Consider the following 24,206-nt stretch of genomic DNA (forward strand, 5'->3'; position numbering starts at 1 on the left):
TGCGGGTGTGTTTTCGTCCATGGATGACCATGGGCGTTAGCCTTTGTTTGGTGCTTTCTTCTGGATGACTGCTGGTGTGGATGACCATGGATGGTCTGGAGTAAATTTTTCTTCATTCCTCATCAATTAATAACAATCTTATCTAAATTGCTATTAGTAGGAACTTTGGTTTGTATGCTAAAAATTAAATTAAAAAAATGTATATATATATATATATAGAGAGAGAGAGAGAGAGAGAGAGAGAGAGAGAGAGAGAGAGAGAGAGATTTGAAAGATGAAAAATTATTATTAATTTAATGAAAAAAATGTTAATATTTGGTGGTAATATGAAAGAGGATTTATTTATTATGTAAGGGTATATTAGAAAAGAAAAGTGATAGTATTAGTGTTTTTATTTTCTATTTGGCTAAAATGCAAAATTGACCCTTTAACTTTTTTCAGATTTTATTTCAGTTTTTTAACTTTGCTTTTGTTCATTTCAGCCCTTTAAGTTTCAGATTTATTTAATTAAGGCATTTCTGTTAACTTTTGTTAAAATTTTTTGAAAAAAAAGTTATGGAAAATATTTTTTAATCATTAATTGAATATTTTTTAATTTAAAAAATTTGAAAAAAAAATTTATAAAATTGAAAATTTAACCACAATATATAATAAAAATTGATGAAAAAGTCTTAATTAAATAAACTTAAAAGTTAAAAAATTAAAATGAATAAAAGTAAAATTAAAGTACTGAAAAAAAATCTGAAGAAAATGGGAAGTTCGCCTTTCTATTTTTGTACCTATTTTGATATCGGGTTTGTTTGTTTAGATTTTTAGAAAAAATCCGAGGGGAAGGGAAGGGCTCAAACAGTCCCACGTCACTCGCTAATAACTCACTAACTCACTCACTAACTCGGCAAGCCTTCTGTGGCTCTCTCTCTCTCTCTCTCTCTCGTGCTATGTGAAGTTCTCTCCTTCTCCTGCTCCTGCTGCTCATCTCAATTATCAAACGCTTCCTCTCTCGCCGCCTTCCACGGGTAATCAACTCTCTCTCTCTCTCTCTCTCTCTCTCTCTCTCTCAATACTCATCATAGATAGCACAAGTGACTCTTATTATTATTATTATTATTGGGATTCATTGATGGGTAAATCCTGATACGCTTTACTACTTCTTGATGATTTGTAATAGTAGTATTAGTATGAGTATGAGTAGGCTGCTATTGAATTTATATTATTTTTGATCCAGATGGCAGCAACAATCAACAACTTCTCTTTTGCACTCCAAAAACCATTTGGTATGTTTTATTCACATACCCTCTTTTTTACTTTTTTAGGAATTGGATTCCTGCATTTTTTTTGGTTGGAAATATGGATTCCTACATTTCAAGCTATCTACTTTATGGCGTTTTTCCAGTAGTGGCTAATCTTAATTTAATTTTTTTAATGGTTAATTATCATACTTACTTCTTTGAGAAGGTCATTACTTTTGAAGTAGTAGTAAACTTCCCTCTGAAATTGGGCTTTATCTGGAGTCTAGTCCCCCCCTCCCCACCTTTTCTTCCCTAAACTTTTTCTGATGCAGGGCAGTCTTATAATTCTCAAGCTAGAGGCTGTCTTGGAAAGAAAAGTTGGTGGAATTGATGTTGTTTTTCAATGTACATTCATTGCCTTTTGCCATATCTAGCTGCTATATTTCATACAGGTAATACCTGTAATAGCATCAACTTTTATTTTAACAATCTTCATTTTAGGCCACTCTAATTTGTTTTAATGAAATAATGTGTCTATGCTAATAAGTGAGCACCTTTTTTTTTTTTTTGGTTTAAATTTACATAAATAATAATAGGATAAAGTACAATTTTGGTCCTTGTTTCCAACATCCTTTGCACATAGATGAACTCATACATCAACAAACAAGCCTTAGTCCCAAAATTTTAGGGTTCGTTATGGATCCTCAACCAACTAATCAGGATTGACTATGCTCATCTTATGAACATGTTGTGTCCTCATTTCCCAACATTCTGTACTGTAGAGTGTAGCTCATCATACAAATTTTCCTCTTCTTAATTTAATGAATATTCTACAATCACACAATACTCCTTATGTGCTTCTCCACTTCATCTGCCCTATTTTTATCCTATGATTCATATCCTCTTCAATCTCCCCATCCTTATGAATAAATCGTCCAAGATTTTGAAAGCATTCACTCTTTGGTATCCCTTGACTATCAAATCTTACAATCCCTTCATCTTTGTCTATAATCCAAATTTCTATCTTGAAATTAACTATACATCTAGTTACATCTACTAAAACTATAGATAAATAAACTTCTGGTGTTAAAATTATTCGTAGGTCCATTTTTCGTCCCTAAAAGGTTTCAATTACGTCCATAAATGAATTAAATCTTTGCAATTTAGCCTGTTTTCCATATCAAATGGCTGTTTGTGGTGGCAGCATGAGTTGTGTTTAAGAGTGGGCTGTGTTTTTTTTTTTGGGGGGGGAGGGGGGGGGTGCGTGGGGTGGGGCAACCATTTATCTCAAAATTCCCACCAGGTCAGATTGTAGTTATGCAACATCAACCTTCTGTCTTCCACATGTGCAATTCAGTTCATAGCTAAGTGATGGAAGGATAACATTGCTACCATATTTATCACAAAAAAAAAAAAAAAAACATTGTGACCTTTTAAATTCAGGGGTAAATTTGAAACTTTTAAATGTCAAGGAGAAAAATAGAACTTGGGCCTAATTTGGATCAAAATTTTATTTCTGGCTTGATTATATCTCTAAAGGGACACACATCTTGTTGATTTCCCTTGCCTCTTTCATCTTTTATTTTCTCATCAATCTAACACGTAGCCTTGCGATTGTAATTGATCTTTTTATGATTCTTTAGAGCATATGTGCTCTTCCTAGTGAAAGTAGCTTCTACTGAGATTTTGTATTTGCTCTTATCAGTTTTTTACTCCCTCTTTTTTTTGTTTAATAATTTTCCCTCTCTATAATCTGTATTCAAAGGATATCTCTAGTCCCCTCTCACGTATTAAAAAAAAAAAAAGACATCTGTAGTGCCTTCTCTATGGTTTTACTTTTTTATTTCTACCTCTTCATCATCCTTTTAGTAAATAAAATTTATCTTATGGGTCATCATCGTATACTCTTATACTTTTATTCCCATAAAAACAAGCCTTTTTCTCAGCCGCTCATCGCCTCAATCCTGTTGTCACTTATATGACTATGCATTCTTGCTCCTGCTTAAATTTTTGATTGCCTGCCTTTACTTTTACAGAGCTGTCTGTATGCATGTTGCTGTATAGATCAATTTAGTATGATAAAAAAAAAAAACCTTGGTGTTGATATTGCATTTATGCACAAAACAGCTAATTGAATATCTAAAATCCATAGCCATTGTGGAAGTCCTCAGAAGTAGTTATGAATAGTTGAGCAATCTGTTTCTACTCTTTACCATTTGGAGCATCATCATTATTTGTTTAACGGAATTCCTACGACTATTATTTGTAGATGAGAATTTTTTTTTTATAAAATTTTTTGTAAAATAATGACTTCTAATTTTCTATATAAGCGCTTCTTTTTCTTTTTTTGGGGGGGGGGGGGTTGTTGTTAATTGATTAATACTAGAAGTGAACTACCCATGTTTACTTCTATCATGCAATGTATCAACCAATTTTAGTTTCATTATTCATATAATGCTACACCCAAGTATCTTCTCATAGTTGATAAAATTTATTAGAACCATTGCTTCTTATCTAATATTATAATTGGACTGCAAATTTGAGTTCTATTCTTACAATATATATATATACACACACACACACACATATCTGCAATAGTTCTTGGCATGCATGGCTACATTGAAATGATGCTTCTAATGGATGGTTAGCTTATATCAATTTTCATATACTGGTTTCCAGGGGGGATATCGATTGAGTTTGGGCATCAGTAGTAATGTTTAGAAGTAACAACATCGTTGCAAGGATTTTTCAGCGACAAATCTGCACTCCTGCTCCTGGAACTAGTGTATTTTCTTCTTAATCTTGTCATTTTTCAATTCGTATGATTCCATTTGTGGACTTGTGCAACTTGAAAGATCTTGATTCTTTATGTATTCTTACTGTTATTGACTAGCTGAAATCACTGCTTCATGATTGGGCTGCATAATGGTGGATTGAACATGGTTTTCCATGAACTTGGATTTGCCTTTTCCTCTAGATGTGTGTTTTCCACTCACTTAGGTTTTTCTTGGTTTGCTTTGGATTGAAGTCTTTTGCTTGTCTTGTATTTTGGTAATTTGGACCTTTTTATATCTTATTTGATGGTGACCATTAGTCTCAAAAGCTTAATCTATGAGGAAGTGGGTCAACAGTAGCCTCCCTGCTTTTTGGTTGGTGGAATTGGCCGGGGAAGCACTTCTCTAATATTTGGAATGTGGTTCAAGCTTTTCTGATGTGGTTAATTTGGCGGGAGTGTAATAATCCTACTTTTGAAGATATTGTGAGATCAATAGATCTTTTGAAGCCTATACTAGTTGGGACCTTATTTACGTGGGGTAGAATTTGGGGTTTTACGCAATGTATTTCCATTTCTGAATTTCTTTCTTCTATTTGTGTCTCTTCTTGAGTTACTTGCATTCATTTTAAGTTTAAGAGTGTTCATCATCGTTAACATGATGTCCTTTTTTATGTAATAAATCTTTGATTACCTATAAAAAAAAAGTGTGTCAAGCTCATAGACACATTAACATTAATGCTTCCCCTCGTGTTTAGGCATGCTTAGTTGCACCGAACCAACCAAAGGACTTGCATGTGCAGAACAGAAGAAACTAATTATAGGGTTACCGAAGCTTGCACTGAGGATTTCATGCATAACACATGTTATGATAATTACCCTCTCCTGTCCTGGCCCAACAAAATTAATGACCTACTTGGAACACAGACAAACTGGCCAATGATCTCTAGCTCAAATGGAATCTCTTCTCCTTGTAAGAACAAGGTGGAGGGTGAGATTTATGGATTCAAGACCTACTAGGTTTGTGTATAGTTACCAATAAAAACAATGAATGAAAAAGACAAACTAACAGAGGCATAGACCCATCTAATCCATCTGAAATAGAGAAAAATGGGCCAAGCACATGGAGCGTCCAGGAACAGTTAAACCAGGCTCTAATACTATATTAGGAAGTGGACTGACAATGTGTATCAAGTTCACATATTTATATATATATATATATATATATATATATGTATGAAGAATGTTAAAACTTTTTTTTTTTTTGGAACATTCATTTCTTTTCTTTTATTTGCCATCTCCTTCTCTTATTATACATTTGTTGATCATAGTAAAACTATTTTATGATTGAAGAAGAAACTATAATATTGTTATCAAAGACAGTATTTTTCTTACAGCCTGGGAACTTTAGGTAGGAACTCATATGTTGTCATTTTAAGGTTTTTCATTTTTGATTGGATAAAAGAAACAGCTTGGTAGAAAATAAATTAAAAATTTTTAACAAGAAACTAAATAAACTTTTTTGCTTGCAGGTTCATTGCGCCAGAAGATTTTATGAGAATTTAGTTCCAAGTTTTACCATATATGATGTTGAATGCCCAGACCATTCATTTCGCAAATTTACAGATGATGGTCAATACCTTATAAGTTTCAGCAGAAATAATCAGGATCTGATTGTTTACAGGCCAACCTGGCTTTCATTTTCATGCAAAGAAGAAGATTGTGATGCTCATGATCTACCTTCAAAAGCAAGGAGATTTGAAAGCTTCTTCACACAGTTATATAGTGTATCACTTGCCTCCTGCAATGAACAAATATGCAAAGATTTCTTCCTTTACATGGATAGTAACCAATATGGAATATTTGCTACTACTTCTACTGTACAAAGCCAAGATGCACCTGCTACTAGAGGAGCTATTCCGGGATTCCCGTCAGTAGAAAAGATAACCTTTCATCTATTGAGGTACGTGCTCTTGTTTTCGTATCAGTGGTTTTACAATTTTCAAGAAATTTACACACTGAAGGTTTAATTTATTTGTAGAGATTGCTTTATGCCTATCTAACAAAAATTGGTTACTCTATGTCTGATAAATCTATATCTTCTTGTGCAATTAGATTGGAAGATGGAGTTATACTAGATGAGAAAGTCTTCCACAATGATTTTGTTAATCTGGCTCATAACATGGGTGTCTTCTTGTATGATGATCTATTGGCTATCGTGTCACTTCGCTATCAAACAGTACACATTCTCCAAATTAGGGACTCTGGGAACCTTGTGGACGTACGAGCTATTGGGGCATATTGTCATGAAGATGATGAACTTTTTCTCAATTCAAATGCTCAGGCAAGTGGCATTACTTTTTAAGCTTTTGATATTCACTTAAGTTCAACAGGCTTTTCACTTCAGATTTCCTAGAATAGTGGAAAAGAATAATGCCCTTGGGTAGGGTAAAAAGGGTTGAATCTCTATTTGCAGTTGCCTGCTTAACAATGGGATAAAAAAGAACAGAAAAATATTTGGAGAGTTTCATCGATTAGGATGCACCAGCAGAACCACAAAGTTCTTTGTCCATATTATCTCTCTCTTTCTCTCTCTCTCTCTCTCCACCATCAAAATGTTATCATCTAATGGCTCCTGTACTTATGATAAATTCTTGGTTTGTGCTAACTATAAGGCTATTTGGAGGTACAGCATTTTTACATTCTCAACTCTTGAGTATATCTTTAGTCTTGACCATTCTTTTTCTATTTCTTTTGCTTGGTGTGGTGGCCTTCGTATTTTTTTTTCGTGTTTAATTAGCCTTCCCTTCTGGGTTGGTTTGATCTATGTGCTTTTTGTTATGGATTGCATATGCATCTGCAGATATCATTAATTACCTTGCATTCTCCTCTATATCATTATTATTCAAATCAAACAAGTTTGATTAATAAAAACTTATTCTAATGTCTTGGTTTTTGGAGCTCTGAACTGACCCTTCAGCCATTGATGGCAGTGCATGGCATTTCCTGACAAAAGTAAACTGCATCAGTTGCCTCAGACTCATGTTCAGAATGGGTTACATCACAGCCAGCCTAATCTAGACGAGTCTTTTCTGAGTGGCATCAAACAACGCTTGCTTTCATTCATATTCCGCAGAATATGGAATGAAGAAAAAGATCCGACCTTGGTTGGTTATATAATTTTCCTTCCTTTTTTTTTTTCCTGAATATAAGTATTGTTTCAGTTATCTGTGAGCAACTTTGGCTGTTTTCATCTCTCTCTCTCTCTCTCTCTCTCTCTCTCTCTCTCTCTCTCTCTATTTTCTTGCATTTCACGAAGCATTGTGAAATAATCATAGCTCTATCCTTGATGAATTTATAATGTTGGATATGATGCAGGACAATGAACTCTCAAAATAGGGGTGTGAAGAAACAAAGAAGAACAAGAAAGATTGAACCTAGGAATCACCACTAAGTGATAAAAATAGAAAATAGATTCTAGGGATCACTACCTAGGGATGCTTGGAATCAACAAGCAGCATAAGATAAAGAAAGGAACTCAAGAAACACTTAGAGATAAGAACACAAGAAACATCACTAAGTGTCGGAAGAAAACTTCAAACCCAAATCTCATAATCCATGATCAACTATCTATAACAGTGAATGCTAAGATCCTTGTAGCTTAATTGACATTTCCAACAGTCTCCAACAAAGGTGTCTAGGGTTCAAATCCCTCCTACCCCAACTATTGAATTATCACTATCTGCAATAGTGAATAATGTGGGGGGAAAATACTTTAAATGAGATGACATGATATATAGAAATAAAAACCAAATATCTCTAATAGCATTAATCACGAGCAATCAAGTCTATCAAAATCACATAGTATTAATGGGTCAAATTTGGTGTCGTCAGTAATTGATAAATCAGGTCTGTTATTCAATCCATTGTTTCATGCCCATTTTAGCCCACCGAAAAATAGTTCACATGTTTTCCAGACCAATCTAGTCTTCCTCGCTGCCAAGAGCTACACTTCACTGGGCTGAGTCTCTCCCACCACAAGAGAGTTGGTTTAGACTGTAGACACCAAATTTGACCTATAAATACTGATTGATTTTGTTGGACTTGATTGATGTTCATTGTTAAGCTACACACACACTCAATCCCCTTGTGGGAGGAGGAGGTGCCATTTGATCCAAAGCTCATTGTCCATCACAACATAAAATCTCAAGGAGAGGTGAAAGGCAAAGACCACTAAGTCATCTATAATCTGTTCCTTACTAGTAATAGTGGCCTGCTAGAAAATTCAACCATTTCTCCATCATCTATGATTTTGGAAGTGGATCTGAATTTGTTTCTCATCAGTTGGTATCTAACTCAGAGGGAAAAGCCCTTCTAAACATTAATGTTGGAAAAAATTATAATTTCAAAGTTTGATGCTAGGTTCTTTGAAGGCTAAAATGCAAAATTCACTTTCTAAGTTTCTTAAGAATTCATTTCAGTCCTCTAACTTTATTTTCGTTCATTTCAACACTCTAAGTTTCAAATTTATTCAATGAAGGTCTTTCCGTCCACCTTTGTTAAAATGTTTCGAAAAAAAAAAATGGAAAATACTTTTCAATCATTAATTGATTTTTTTTTAATTTAAAAAATTTGAAGAAATTTTAAAAAATTGGAAAATTAACCACAATATGTAACAAAAATTAATGGAAAAACCAATAAACTTGAAAGTTAAAGAATTGAAATAAATGAAAGCAAAGTTAGATGACTGAAATGAATTTTGGTAAAACATAAAGGGTGAATTTTGCATTTTAGCCTTCTTGGAATGCATACCATGTGAAGGCCTTGTTCTGAGAGTCAAAGGGATTTTTTTTTTTTAAATTGTTTATATGTAATAAAAATTTTATTCAAAGTCATAAAAAGGAGTCACCCAAGTATACAGCAGGGGACCAAAACAATCAAATACACAAATTATAAGCATCCATCAAATAATAAACTGAAAAAATGGAATGACTTCCTATGATAGACATCTAATCCGATAGTGTTATAAAGAAGAAAAGTTTTAAGTCGGCTATTGTCTTTTTCAAAGTTTTCAAAACATCAGTTATTCCTCTTGCCAAATACACCACATCAAACAATACAGCCATCCAAATAACACTTTACGATGGTGGCCAAATTTTCCTTGCCAACGTGCTAGGAGCTCAACCACAATCTTTGGCGTTGCCTAGTTTATACTAGAGAGTGAATACCATAGACCTCAACTCAAAAACAATAGGACAATGTAATAAAAGATGATCTACCGATTGTCTATTACTTTTGCACATATAACACCAATCCAGAATTCACATCTTCCTCTTGCATAATTTATCAATAGTTAAAATAGTTTACAAAGCTACAATCCAAACAAAAAACGCGACTTTGGAAGGAACCTTTTTGCTTTCGGATACTCCAAGGGAAGGAATGATTACATATACCCAACAAAGCCTGATAATAACGGCTCACCTCAAAGCCCCTACTCTTAGCAAGCATCCAACAAATCTTATCCTCACCAATACCCCTCAACGAGACTCCATGTATAACATCCAAAAAATAGGCAAACATTCTAAGTTCCAATCCTTAATTGCTCGCAACAATTCCAAATCCCAGTAAAGAACCCCACTAGGGAACTGCATGAGATCAGCCACATTAGCCTCCTTAACACTACTGATTCCAAATAATTCTGGAAAACACACTCTCAAAGGATTATCCCCACACTAGACATCATGCCAGAATCTCACTCTAGTCCCATCTCCAAGTTCAAACTGAATGTAGCTAGAAAAGTAGACCCACTACTAGTAGTCTCCCCATAGGAGCCTGGAGTAGAATTAGAGCACCAGCCTCCCTCCTCACATCCATATTTAACCCTTCTCCATAATGCTTCTCTCCCAGACCCGAGCTCCACGACCATTTTCCCAATAGCGCTTCATTAAAATATCTCGGATTTCTAATTGCTAGACCCCCAGAATGGGAAGGAGAGCATACCTTAGACCAATTCACCAAGTTACACCTGGAAAGAGGACATATCTATAAATTTGAGAAAATAAGAAGAAATTCAGCTGGTTTAATCAGAATTCAGATGTAGAGACCTATTTTACAATGCAATAACAAAAAACAAGCTAGGATGCAACACTGAAACCAAAAAAAAAAAAACTGAGAACACAAAGGTTTAAGTATGTCAATAACTAAACAATTATAGTTTCCAAGGGAACAATAGCCAATTCGGTTTTTGATGTGCAGACTAGTGCTGAAACTCAAGAATGAGTTTTGACCAAATTCCCCACTGGAAAAAGGGACTGCATGTAGAACATCATGACAATAGTTTAAAAGATCTAAGCGAAAATTCATTCAAGGGAAGATAAGGGTACATTGTGCTGTTCAAGGTCTATTAATGTGTCATTCTAGTAGTTTCTTTTTTTTTTTTTTTTTGGTAAGTAGTTATTCTAGTAGTATAAATTAGTCAAATGGTAAAGAGTCAGGACCTTAGAAGTCTCCTAGGATATGTCTTCCAATTTGATTGCTTTAGTGAATAGTCCTTGCCCTATGCTTAGATTGGTTGGTTGTGATAATCTTTTGTTGTTCTAAATCTCTTAGACGCTATTTAAATAAGGCAAAACTACATTATTAGTCCCTTTAGTTTACCTGCTGAGCGCATTTAGTCCCTTAAGTTTCAACTGAGCACTATTGGTCCCTAAAGTTTCAAAACTAAACACAATTGGTCTCTCCATTAACTACTGTTAGTTTTGTGCTTATGTGTCTAATGGAAAAATGAGTAGGCATACTTTTAATGACCTGGCAACATTTTTTATTTAAAAAAATTGCAAAAATCTCTCCTTTTTGTTTACCCCTCTCTCTCCGTTACCTCTTATTCTCTCTCTATGCAACTTCGATGAAATCCATGTCAAAAATCTCTAGAGACAGCAAGACAAGGAGATCTGCAAGCGAAGGAGATCCGCAAGCGAGAGTTCCGTACATCAGTGCACAACCTACATAGTCCTACATATATGCAATACCTGGAGCAGATCTCTTGCTGTGAACATTTAAAATTAAATTTGTCTGTAACCCAATAGGACCCTTTCATTTTTTCCATCTATTTCTCTTTTTTTTTTTTTTTTTTTTTAATATTATATAATTTGTCTTGGTATTTGACTTGATCATTGGCTTAATATCTGCTCAAAAAGTCAGCTTGAGTTGCAGACAGCGTAGAGATGGCTTGGAAGAAAATCAGATCCAGCCGGATCTCTGTCCCCTTCTTAAACTATGGCATGCCTCCTCTTCTACTGCAGGGGATTCTCGAACAAAGGAAAGCCCGTATTTTTGTCCCACGGGGGGCAGCAGTGGGGAATCTTGGACAACGGGCGAAAGCCCGATCCAGCAATATCGCGTCTTTACGTGAAGTGCTTTCTCTTTCACTGTCTTACTTTGGTCCCTCTCTTGACCGATAAAAGGATTCTGGTAAAGACGAAAATGGCCGGTTGGGGTTTTCCTACCAAGAAAGACATGGGATGCACCCTTTCGAACCATACCTTGAGGAGAACGGACTCCCCTGGGCGAGACTTCCTAAAATGCTGGATTCGGAAAGGCAAGCAAGAGCCTAGACGATTTCACACATCGAAGAAAGAAAGTGAATCGTTTGGCAGACTTGTCTGATTACAATCTCTAGGACCCAACAAGTGGCGGGTCAAGCTCAACAAGTGGTTGGTCAGACCCAACAACCAATGGGGGCACCTCTTCCATTGTTTTTGGGTAGTATACCCCAAATGCCACCACCACCTATGATGCCATGATATCCCAAAATTCCTAGAGTACTTGCTGCACTTCCTGAGAAAGAAGTCGTCTTGGTATTGGATCTGTTCTTCTGTTAGCATGAACATGAATTAGATTCTCCAAAAATCAGCGAGAGGTTTCCCACTCTTCTTTGATCCATCTTAGGGCCGAGCGGCGGGCTCGACCCCGAGGCGATTGGATGGGACAGGGGGCACTGGCGCTTAAGAATTCACGTACCGCCACAGGAGAGTTGAAGATCTCACAAAGATGAAATCTCAGTGAATTTCCATTTACTGATCCTATCTTTCACAGAATCGATCCCCCCTTTTACTGTACATGAATATGTGGAGCTCGGCATGTCTGGAAGCACGGGAGAACGTTCTTTTGCTGATATTATTACCAGTATTCGATACTGGGTCATTCATAAGGGTCGGCAGCAAGCATAGGCGCTTCGGTCTCAATTAGTGCGGTTGATTCTCTTCCTTTATAAAGACTTGCCCCTGGCCTTGTCAACTCATCAATAAGGGTTGAACAAGAAGGCAATGACAATCTAGGTAAATTCTTTGAGTGTTGCTTTCTTGAGATTTATACGCTAAAAATTGGGCTTCGTGAATGTATTAGTTTAGGATCTTATAAGACTTCAGGTGTGCTGCCTCTCTTTGAAGATCTGAAGGTCTTTGGAGACTTTGATCCAAATCAAGTGGCTGCTGTCTTGAGTCCCCCTTGTCTCGCCGTATCTATCTGATGTTTCATGTTTGGCTACAATTTACAAAGAGAGAAAGGAGTACCAGAGAGGTGACTTGGTTCTAGGTTGTATTTTTAAATTAAGTTTCAAATTTTGATTCGGCCACTTAAGTTAATTGCAACTATCTTACTTTTTGACATTGCAGCTGATATGACAGGGTTGCTACATCATTAAAAATATGTCTACTCATTCTTCCGTTAGACAAGTAAGCAAAGAAACTAATGGAAGTTAGTGAAGTGAGCAATTGTGTTTAGTTTTAAAACTTTAGGGACTAATAGCGCTCTATTGAAACTTCAGGGACTAAAACCGCTCAACAGGAAAACTTCAAGGACCATTAGTGTAGTTTCGCCTTTAAATAATTTGTGATGGACTTCCAACATGCTCTATTTCAAATGGTATCTTCTCCTTTTATAGGAGCAAGGTAGAAAGTAAAACCATGGATTAGATTGGCATATTTTTTTGGTTCTGTGATAATCTTTCATTTTTAAATCTCTTAGATGTTATTCAAATAATTTGTGGTGGACTTCCAACAAGCTCTATCTCAATGGTATCTTCTCCTCTTATAGCACCAAGGTAGAAAGTAGGTCATGGGTTCATGTCCCATTGGTTGCATATAAATTCCAAAAAAGAAGTGGTGGACCTATATTGCTTTTCAATTGTCATTAGCTTTGATGCATCAAGATTTAGTACTGTTTCAAAGTTCCGCACCTAGTTATATATCCTTTTTAGTTGCCATTGGCCCATTGAGTTTATGGGGCCTACAGCTGGAGATGGATAATTTAATATCTATTCCATTGCTCTTACACCATCTTTTGGCTTCTGCAGAGGGTCCAGTGCTTGAAGAAGAAATTTTATTTCCATTTTCAAGATTATGTAGACTTGATTATTTGGAAGGTAGGTTATTGGCTCTTATTGTATACATGTTTGTGTGACTGTTTTGCAAAATTACTTAAAAGTGAACATTACCTGCATATCTCCTTATACCATCTTTCTCAAATATGTTGAACAAGTTTTATTGTGCACATCAAATTTGGCTAATAACAAGTTGTTTATACACAACTCTTGGACAGGTACAATTCTTGGACCGGCACCACCTGCTAATCAAATTTGGTAGTGTAGAGGGAGTGGTGAGGCTTTCTTCTCCTTTTTGGCATTTTGGTTTACAATGACTTAAACCTACTGCCTTTCTCCACATGCTTCCAAATAATTCAGGGATAATAGAACAGGACTGCTCTAGGGAATGAGCCATTGAATCACTGTAGTTGGAATTACCTTTGGTTTCCCTAGATAAGACCACAGCTTGATATTATTTAAGAGATGTGTCTATGATGGCAATTTATCTCATTCTTTATGTTTTGAATTCATCGGATTTTTCATCTGTAGAATTTTATTGTTGGTATTACCTTAATTCCATTGATCAAATTATGGTGGATGGAGAATTGACTTTGGATCTGGAAGCTATAGCGGAGTGTATTTCTTGCTTTTTTAGGCAGCTCTATTCTGAAACTGTGGCTCATAGACCTGTTCTAGATGATGTGGACTTCTCTATTATCTCTAAAGGTAGATGCACTTTGGCCAGAGAGGCCATTTGGCCCGAATGGTTTTTCCATGGCTTTCTTCCAGTCTTGTTGGGAGTGTTTTTGAAGGCAGAAATTATGGAAGTGTTTCAGAATTTTCATTCTTAGGCTGCGTTTGAGAAGAGTCTTAATGCTTCTTTTCTTGCCCTTATTCCCCAAAAAGTTGATGATATGGAGGTCAAGGATTTTAGGCCAATTAGTCTCGTTGGTGGGATCTACAAGATTATTTCTAAGGTGTTGGCTAATCGGTTTCGAAGGGTGGCATATGGGCTTATTTCAGATTCTCATAATGCTTTTGTGAAGGATAGACAAATTTTGGATTATGTTTTAATTACTTCAGAATGTATTGATAGTAGATTGAAGTGATTGATAGTAGATTGAAGTGAGCGATTCCAAAAGTGTTGTGTAAGTTGGATGTGGAGAAGGCATATGATCATGTGGATTGGGGTTTTTTAATGTATATGCTTCAGCGGTGTGATTTTTTAGAGAAATGGAGAAAAGGGATAATGTGTTGCATTTCAACTGTCAAATTTTCCATTTTGCTTAATGGTAGCCCATCTGATTTCTTTGGAAGTTTTAGGGGGATTCGACAAGGGGACCCCATTATCTCCGTTGCTTTTTGATATTGTTATGGAGGCATTGGGTCATATGTTGGATGTGGCTGCAACTGCTGGACAACTTTTGGGTTTCTCTATAGGCTATACAGCTAGTTCTTCAATGATGGTGTCTCATCTGTTATTTGCGGATGACACTCTTATTTTTTGTCATGCTGACCCTAATCAGTTAGTTATCTTAAGGGCGATTCTGACCAAATTTGAGGAGGTATCAAGTCTAAGAATTAATTTGGGGAAATCTGAGTTGGTTCCAGTTGGAGTGGTGCATAATATGGATGTTTTGGTGGGGCTGTTAGGGTGTAAGCAATCTTCCCTTCCTTTGAAATATTTGGGCCTTCCCCTAGGTGCTAAATTTAAGGAATTGACTATTTGGAATCCTATATTGGAGAATATGGAATGAAGATTAGTAGGTTGGAAGAGGCTATATTTATCTAAGGGGGTTAAGGTAACTCTTATTAAAAGCTCTCTCACCTCTTTACCTACTTATTATCTTTCCATTCTTCTTATACTTAGGAAGGTGGCTAATTGTATGGAGAAATTGCAGAAAGATTTTCTTTGGAGTGGAATTAGTGGTGAATCTAAATTGCACCTGGTAAAATGGGCTTAAGATTTGTGAGCCTATGTAGGATTTGGGGGGGGGGAGGCGCTTGGTATAAGACAATTGAGGAATTTTAACTCTTCCTTGTTAGGAAGATGGTTTTGGAGGTATGACATGGAGACAGATGCTTTATGGAGGAGGGTTATAGAGGCGAAATATGAGAATGTTTGGGGTGGTTGGTGCACTAAAAAGGTGTCAAGTGCTTATGGTGTTAGCCTATGTAGATATATTAGAAGTGGCTAGTTGAACTTTCCTAAACTTCTTAGGTATGATGTGGGTGAAGTTTTGGAATCATGTGTGGTGTGGGGATTGTACCCTTCAAGAGGCTTTTCTGGAACTCTATTGTCTTAGTAGGGCAAGGGAATCTTCAGTGGCGGAGGCTATGTGTTGGTTTGATGGGAAGGTTCATATGGATGTTCAATTTCATTGTCCACCACAAGATTGAGAGCGAGAAGCTTTTGATCTATTTATAAATATGGTCTATTCTTCGACTGTGTGGGGGATTGGTCTTGACAAGTTTTGTTGGAAGCTAGCAAGGAATAGAGGTTTTGAGGTTAGAAGATTTTATCTTTCTTTTTACCCTCCTACCCTCTTATCATTTCCTTAGAGAATGATGTGGCAATTGAAGGTTCCTTCAAGGGTAGCTTTCTTTTCTTGGCCTGCCTCCTTAGGTAAGATTTTAACTAACAAAAACCTTCTCAAAAGGCATATTCTTTTGTTTGATTAGTGTTATATGTGTAAGAGTTGTGGGGAACCAATGGATTATCTTCTTCTTCATTGCCCAATAGCTTGTGAGTTGTGGTCTTTGGTGTTCTGCTTGTTTGGAATTCACTGGGTTATGCTGCACAGGTCATTGAGTTGTTTGAGTCTTGGTAGGGTAAGTTTGGGCAACATTGCAATATAGACTTTTGTAGACTTGTGCTGCATTGATTGATGTGGTGTATTTGGCGCGAGAGAAATGCTCAAAGTTTTGAGGGATGTGAACATTCTACCCTAGAGACTAAGTCCTTCTTGCATACTCTCCTTAATTGGAGTGTCACTTTGTCTCATTTTTCTTGTTTTTCCCTTCCTGTTTTACTTGAGCGATGTAATTTTGGTTTTTGATTTTTGCCTCGTTGTACATCCCCAATGTACTCAAGTTGGTTTTTTTTTTATTAAAATTTTTATGTTACCTTCCAAAAAAAAAAATCAGCAACTATATTAACCTTCAACCAACCTTTTTGTTACGTCACAAATAAACTATTTAAGAAGAGAACCGCCTCCTTAATGAATGGGTATTTTGACTGGGTATTTTGACTTCCATTGAAATTTCCGCTAGAAACATCTTAGTTCTAGCCTTCTTTTCTTAGTCTCTCGGGTAAATCATTTTTGAGAATAGTTTGATTAGTAAGAGATCCTTTGATGATTTAGCTGCTACTTATATATGCAAGAAAGTTTTTTATTTCATATTTCTTAGTGCTGATTTCACATCATATCTCTACTTCTATATACTTTCAGTATCCCAAATCATTTCTTAATTTGATAAATTTGTAGCACCTCTCCAAAAAAAAATTTTGGATTTTGTGAAAATGTCAATATTGATCCCATGAATTCCAGTCAGTTCGTTTTTGTTCTCAAGTCATCTAGTCTCTAGCCCAAACACTGGTTAGTTTTGCTTATAATTTTCATGGTGGCTCTTGGGGCTTTCAAGTGGTGGCCACTCCGGTTAACAGAATGGCGAAGCTTATCAAGTAGTTGTAGATTCTTATAAATGAATATGGGTTATTTATATTTAAACTTTTACTTTCTTGGTTGGAATATGCATTGTGCTCATTATTGGAAAATGTCCAAAATATGTCTAATGGTTTTAATTCTTTGAACCTCCTTCAGGTTCAGGGAGCACGAAATGCTGATCACTTCCCTGCTTTTTTTGCTGTATATAACATGGAGACCACTGAAATTGTTGCATTTTATCAGGTAACTTTAGTGGCTGTATCTGATGCGGGAGACATAAGAAGATTTTTATTTAGTATTATTTATGTTTGCAAGTCAATTTTATTTTCTATGTTTTAGGTCCTAGTAGTTTATTAGAGGCTATTAATATTTTAATTTGGAAGCAAGGTTATTTTCGTAATAAGGCAATTAAGGTTTCCTAACCAATTAGAACTAGGGTTTAGTAATCCTTTATAAGCAACCTATTGTACTCCTTGAGGAGATAGTTGATATTTTGATGAATAAAAAAAAACGGCCGTTTGGTCTTTCTTTTGGTCTGGTGCTGACTCCAAGTCTACCCTAGGTGTTGACTTCTAGTAGTTTCTCCGCTTGGTGCTGACTCCAAGTCAGGCCTAGGTGCTGACTTCTAGGTGTTATGCCTTTATTTTATTGTTGTTTTAATTTTGTTCTGGTTGTTCTGCGTTAATTTTGGTATCAAAGCAAACACCGATTTGTTGAAGCATCACCGCAGGAAAGAGCCAGAAAATATCACCCAAAAAAAAAAAAAAATCCCATTACGGCCATGTTTTCCTCCACTAGAAAGTTGTCTTTGTCATTTTTCTACTTAGGGTCCATTTGAATATAGTTGAAAACTGAAAACTGAAACTAAAAAATACTGTAGCAAAATAATTTTTTAATGGGTGAAAAACACTGTTCACGTCTAAAATCACTGTTTATTGGCCTAAAATCATTGTTCATGGCCAATGAACAATGAACGGTGTGCATCCCAGCAAAAAAAAAGGGCTGAAACGCAGACGTGCACGTTTCAGCCCAATCCAAACCTTCTCTTAGTACCAAAAAGCTGTCCTATAGTTGTGTAACCGAATAGAAAACCAAATATTCAAGCCAACCAGAAACCTGCATCTTAAACCCACAGTCAAGTCCTCAAATTCCTGCAACTACAAAGTCAAAGAAAGAAGAGAGATAAGAGCCCATTGCTACCATCGCACCACACCACCGCCAAAAAAAAAATGCCCACAGTTGGATCTGGTCGAATTCTTTCATGAAGTTTGCTTCGCACGCCACCACCATCCCTTTCTAGATGTTGCGCCAACATTGCCCTCACTTGCCCAGTGCTACCGCCGCTGACGCAATCCCACCAACTGCCTAACCAAGCTTTTTGTTTTTTAAAAAAACACCAGCGCTTTTGTCTCTCAAAATTGTACCTGACCCATTAGCCACTCAAACACAATTTTACCCGGCCCAAATAAAGAACCCAATACAGCCCATTATAAATTTAGCTCAATCCAATAGACCAGCATCCAATTTTTTTTTTATAAAAAAAAGTCATCCTATTGCAAAACCCACAACTCGATCCTTTTAACAAGCCCCAAGCCCAACTTATACAACACCAATTTTCTTTTAAAAGTAGAAGACCCGGGCCCCACACAAAAAAAAAAAAAAAATCAGAACGTTAGTTTCAACTTTCAATCTCTGTGATTTGTGCCCCTAAGTCTGAGCTAAAAAATTTATAAAAAAAAAAAGACTTCCTTTCATAGTGAACTTGAGAAGCAGCTTAAGGAGGCTGAGAATAGACTCCTTAACCCTCCTTCCTCCATTAATGAACTCCTTACTCTTCTTGATGAAGTTGAAAATTTGTTAGCATACGTAGAGCAAGTACCATCCAAATTAGTGCGAGGTGCACTTTTTCCCTCAGTAAAGGCTCTAATCAATAATAAACTTTTGAGACATGCTGAAATGGATGTGAAGGTTTCAGTTGTATCTTGCATTATTGAGATTACAAGAATAACAACACCAGATGCCCCATATAAGGATGAGCAAATGAAGGAAATATTTTAGTTGATTGTGGCAGCATTTGAAAATGTTTCATGTGTCTACTTGCTCTTATAAGAAGGTGACTTCAATTCCTGATACTATTGCAAAGGTCAAGTTATGCTTGGTGATGTTGGATCTTGAGTGTGATGCATTGGTTGTTGAGATGTTTCAAAGTTTCTTGAAGATGATTAGGTCCAACCATCCACCTGCTGTACTTTCAGTCATGGAAACATTTATGAGTCTGGTCATAAATGAAACTGAAAACATTTCCTTGGATCTTCTTAGGTCACTTTTTGCTATTGTAAGAAAGGTAAATCAGAATGTTTCACCTATTTCGTGGACATTGGGGAAGCAAATAATCACTAGGATTAATACCCAGCTAGAAAAGATAATAACACCCACTCAGAAACTACCCAGCAAGCTTGAGGGTGCACATGATGTGAAAGTTGAAATAGTTGAACGTGCTTCTGATCAACCCTCCACAGTCCTTGAAGATCTACATCTTGGTGAAGTCGAAGAGGTTAAAACCACAGTGCTTCCTATGGTTCATAAGGTTCAAGACGAGATTATACTGATTGCACACATTGATTTTGTTATTCCAAATGAGTTTGATTTGGTGGAATTCAAGGTTTTTCTTTTCCCTGTGCTACCTAAGTTGATTCCAGACTTGAAGCAAGTGTTACTTGTCATCGTCCTTATCCTTCAATGCTTTAAAACTCGAGGTCAAGTTTTCTCCAACTAGAGGAGAATAATGCGGGAGATGCAAGAAGATTTTTATTTAGTATTATTTATTTTTGCAAGTCAATTGTATTTTTTATGTTTTAGGTCCTAGTAGTTTATTAGGCTATTAATATTTTAATTTGGAAGCCAGATTATTTTTGTAACAAAACAATTAGGGTTTCCTAGCCAATTAGAATTAGGGTTTAGTAATCTTTTATAAGCAACTTATTGTACTCCTTAAAGAGATAGTTGATATTTTGATGAATGTAAAAATAGACGTTTGGTCTTTCTTTGGTCTGGTGTTGACTTCAGGTCTACCCTAGGTGCTGACTCCTAGTGGTTTTCCCGCATGGTGCTAACTTCAAGTTAGACTTAGGTGCTAACTCCTAGGTCATATCCATTTATTTTATTGTTGTTTCAATTTTGTTCTGGGTTGTCCTGCGTCAGTCCCTTATGTTTTGTACCCCAAATTTTGGGACTAAGACTTTGTTGTTATATTTATACATTTTGTAGAATTCTGCAGAGGACCTATATCATTTGTTTGAGCAGTATTGCGACCACTTCCACTCGACATCAAGAAATTCTTTGTATATGAATTTCATATCATCTCACTCAAATAATATTCATGCTCTGGAGCAACTAAGATCCATGAAAAATAAAGCAAACAGCTCTTCACAGGTGAAATTTTCATATGCAGCTCTTGTTACATGTAAATATTTTTATATTTTATGTTTATAAGGTTGACTCCAAAAAATTTGGGATTAAGGCTTTGTTGTTGTTATTGTATGTTTATAAGGCATGATAAGAAGGTTGATGTATGGCTCCATCATTGCATACTCCATGTAACTTTGTTGTATTAACCTCATATCTCATCAGCCAATGAATTCTGCAGTTTGTAAAGAAGATGCTGGGCTCTTTACCTTTCAGTTGTCAGTCGCAGAGTCCTTCTCCCTATTTTGACCAATCTCTCTTTCGGTTTGATGAAAAGGTTTGATTCAAAAACTATTGTTTTCCCTCCTTTCTCTGTGCTATTACATACCCAGTAGTTGTTTTTGAATGGCATGCTGTGAATGCTCTTTTGTGCTTGCTTAATGACAAGCCAGAAAGTGACTGAAAGCTGAGCATCAAACTAACCAACTTCTTTTGTTATTTTCTCACCCTCAGTTGCTACTGTGCAATTTGTCATTATGCCATCTGAAACTCTTACCATTATCTCATGTTTTTTGGTCCACTGTTGCAGCTGATATCTGCAACCGACCGGCATAAACCGTCAACAGACCATCCCATCAAGTTCATTTTAAGAAGGCCCCCATGTTCCCTCAAATTTAAGATCAAACTAGGTATATGTCTTCACCTTTTGGTATCTTCAAAAAACAAAAAAAACAAAATGGTCTCAGCGATGGTTGAATTCCATGATCATTAATTCACACGTTGTTTCTAATAACATGAGCTTCTGCTTGTGTTATTAAGGTTGTCCTTTAATTCTTTTGCTCAGTTGAGTTTTGGAGCATTCATGATAATTATGATCTGGTTTTTTTAATTAGGTCCCGAAGCTGGTAGTGCGGATGGTCGGACAAAAAAGTTTTCTTCATTCCTGTTTCATCCATTTTTACCCCTTGCTCTCTCTATTCAGCATACTTTTTTGTTCTCACAGCCATCAGTTGTGAATATTCATTTCCGAAGATGAAGATTCTATAAATCTCGTCGGCTGATTGCTCCAAGTTGTGACAACAACCTTTAATGAGATTCTACTCTAGGTTAGATATATTCAGCAAAGTTATTTTTATTTTAGTAGTGTATAATAATGCACATTCAACGTTGTACACCCGAAGCACTTACCCATAACAATACATTCACGACTTTGGAACATTGCAATGAGCATTAACAAGCAAAAGTAATTACTCATTATTGGCTTAGGAAATTCTCCCTGAGATTCGATATAGGTAGTGCCTTATATTAATGTTTTCACAAAAGAAAAAGAACAGATGAAATATAAAAATGTTGCTGATTGGAATTTGCGACCATCTGATTCTCACGTTCTTTCTCACTCTTGACTTGCACCCGTTCTTTTTCTCATCCTCTAGTCAATGTCTTTTAAGGGAAGGTTATACCTATACGAAAATAATGCTTGTTAAAGTCTAGATTTTTTCAACATTGCCATGAGCATTAACACTAGTTTTTTTGAGAGGTACCAAACTATTTCTGGCTAACTTGACTATATGTCCGGGGCAATTGTTTTTTTTTTTTTTTTTTTTTACTAACATTTTTAACTTCATTTATATTTACAATTTGTTCAAGTCTCATTTTTTGTTCCATGTAAGATTATATTTTAAACAAATAAACTTTCAGTGGAAAGCTACATCTAAACACAGTTAGAGCAAATTCTCCCAGATAATCCATGTACGTTGTGCAATGCCTTAAAATTCTCAAATAATAAACAATAACGATAGGAAGAAGGGTGAATGAGAAAGTGGTTTAGCTTAGCACGTTATATTACATTGTCTGCCTTCCATTTGTTGATACCTGTATTTTAATGTCATCAGGTCAACAAATGAAGTCCCAAGCCCAGTAGAGAAAGTCCAAAAAGAGCAAGGAAAAGAGGACCTGAAGGGCCTACCCGGCCAACGTCCTGACGGGGTTGGCTAAGTAACCAAAGAAAAGGTCTCACTGTAGAATACCTTAGGATGAAGTAATTTGATGAGGTAATTGTCTTTGAATACACGGCAGCTTTCCGGCAATAGTGCCAAAATTGCTTGCTCAATTTTAAGTGCAGGAGATCGTAGCAATATAATTATGAGAGTATCAAGGTCGAACAACAAGGAACAAGGTGAATTCAAAGACAATGTAAACAAAAAAAAAAAATTGATGAAGAAAAAGAGTAATTTTTCTTTGTGATTGTAAACAAGAATAATAATAATAATAATAACTTATTTAAAATCAATAGTATAAATACAAGGGCATTAAGGCATTTCCCTACATTGATATAAAATTCTTTATGATCTAAAAATAAATAAATTTTATAATTGATTTTATTTTTTACAATGAAAAACCTATGATTAAGTTGAATTGAGACAATTTAAGAACACATTGTAACCTAGATTAACAATGCAATTAGAATAATTTTCAGAAAAACTCATTCACCTTAAAACCTAATTTCTAATTGAAACTATGACATTTAAATAATGAGAAAAATATGACTGAATTTATTAAAAGCATGGAAGAACTCATACATAAAGAAAAATCTCATTGAACAATCAAGTATGTTGTCATCTCAAAGCTTAAGAAGAATCACAATGAATTATCATACTGTATAAAAGAAAATACAACTTTTGTGTCCCCCCAATTCGTTTCCCACAACCCACATTAAAACCTAACCAAAAAAAAAATCAAAGAAAATAAAACTCTTGATTATTTAATTTTTGTCCAGATTTTCAACAACAACTTGCCGATAAATTTAAGCCTTCAAAAAGTGTGAAATTCAGAAAGCTCAAAACTACAAAATTGTAGGGCTTTAAGTCACAGTTCCAGCTCATCTGACCTTGTGTCAATTGGATTTTGAGGAAAGAGACAAGCTCAAAATACTAATCAGTACTCAAATCTAATTTTTCCTTTTCAGAATATACCTTCATGATTTCTTTTCTTAATATGAATTTTTCAAGAGTAATGCTAAGATCACAACTTTTGTTACAATTTAGATAGCAAGTTATAAGTGGTGGTGTTGTGGACCCACCGCTTTTACTCCACTACTCACAACTTGCCCTGTGAGCAAGTTGTGACAAATGTGACAAAAGCTGTGATTCTAATATTTTTCATTTTTCAAACATTGTACACGTCTCAAGCACTCCAACCGAATATTCTTAGACATTTAAGCATAGTCTTTTAGCTCCTCTTTAATTCTAGTTTGACCGCTATTTTCCCACAAACTCTCATAAATTCCTTTTTCACATGATTTTCTGAAAATATAAAATTACACATAATAAATGATATTTTATTAAAAAAATTATATAAAGATAAACAATATAAATTAATACAAATCATAATTTAATTATACAAATTAAGTATAATAATAAGGATATATTCACCCAAATAGATATATAATAAATATACATTTTAATGCACTGTCAACATCTTTCTTGGCTAAGTTCTATTCTGCATGGAACCATCCTGCGTCTAGGAATGGCAACGGGTCGGGTTCGGGCCGGGTTTTTGCATACCCGGACCCGACCCGCGGGCCAAGACCCGGAACCCGGACCCGGCCCGATTATTAATCGGGTTTTTTTCCCGGAGCCCATACCCGCCCCGCCGGGCCCCACAGGCCCCGCGGGCCCCGTTTATCTTCTTGGGCCCAAATCTAGCCTAACAATTTTTTTTTTTTTTTAAGCGCATTAAATTTTTTCCCTAGATTCAAGTCTATTCAAGCC

At 35.8% G+C, this 24,206-nt stretch overlaps 1 protein-coding gene and 1 long non-coding RNA gene across 7 annotated transcripts; both read left to right on the forward strand.

Moving 5' to 3' along the window:
- Nucleotides 1-798: 798 nt before the first annotated feature.
- On the forward strand, nucleotides 799-22,644 carry LOC142631295 (light-mediated development protein DET1). 6 transcript variants are annotated; one of them, XR_012843567.1, is made up of 14 exons: nucleotides 799-1,016; nucleotides 1,226-1,274; nucleotides 3,909-4,014; nucleotides 5,535-5,965; nucleotides 6,118-6,346; nucleotides 6,996-7,169; nucleotides 13,355-13,423; nucleotides 13,600-13,656; nucleotides 17,188-17,274; nucleotides 20,299-20,463; nucleotides 20,678-20,773; nucleotides 21,026-21,125; nucleotides 21,330-21,542; nucleotides 22,329-22,644. XR_012843567.1 is itself a non-coding variant. In XM_075805438.1 (14 exons), exons 4-14 carry the CDS (start codon nucleotides 3,943-3,945, stop codon nucleotides 21,470-21,472), a joined length of 1,623 nt encoding a protein of 540 aa, XP_075661553.1. In that variant the 5' UTR covers nucleotides 815-1,016; nucleotides 1,226-1,274; nucleotides 1,562-1,681; nucleotides 3,909-3,942; the 3' UTR covers nucleotides 21,473-21,725. The 6 variants fall into 6 exon arrangements, 4 of the variants coding, with proteins under 4 accessions (XP_075661552.1, XP_075661553.1, XP_075661554.1 ...); XM_075805438.1 differs by lacking the exon at nucleotides 22,329-22,644 and adding an exon at nucleotides 1,562-1,681 and having other exon boundaries at nucleotides 815-1,016; nucleotides 21,330-21,725; XM_075805439.1 differs by lacking the exon at nucleotides 22,329-22,644 and adding an exon at nucleotides 1,567-1,681 and having other exon boundaries at nucleotides 815-1,016; nucleotides 21,330-21,725.
- LOC142631296 (uncharacterized) lies at nucleotides 7,188-13,348 on the forward strand. Its single transcript, XR_012843569.1, has 3 exons — nucleotides 7,188-12,579; nucleotides 12,675-12,734; nucleotides 12,827-13,348. It is a non-coding gene; the product is annotated as an uncharacterized LOC142631296 (long non-coding RNA).
- Nucleotides 22,645-24,206: the final 1,562 nt, after the last annotated feature.

Source organism: Castanea sativa, chromosome 4 (genome assembly GCF_040712315.1).
Source record: "Castanea sativa cultivar Marrone di Chiusa Pesio chromosome 4, ASM4071231v1".
NCBI classification, from domain to species: Eukaryota; Viridiplantae; Streptophyta; class Magnoliopsida; order Fagales; family Fagaceae; genus Castanea; species Castanea sativa.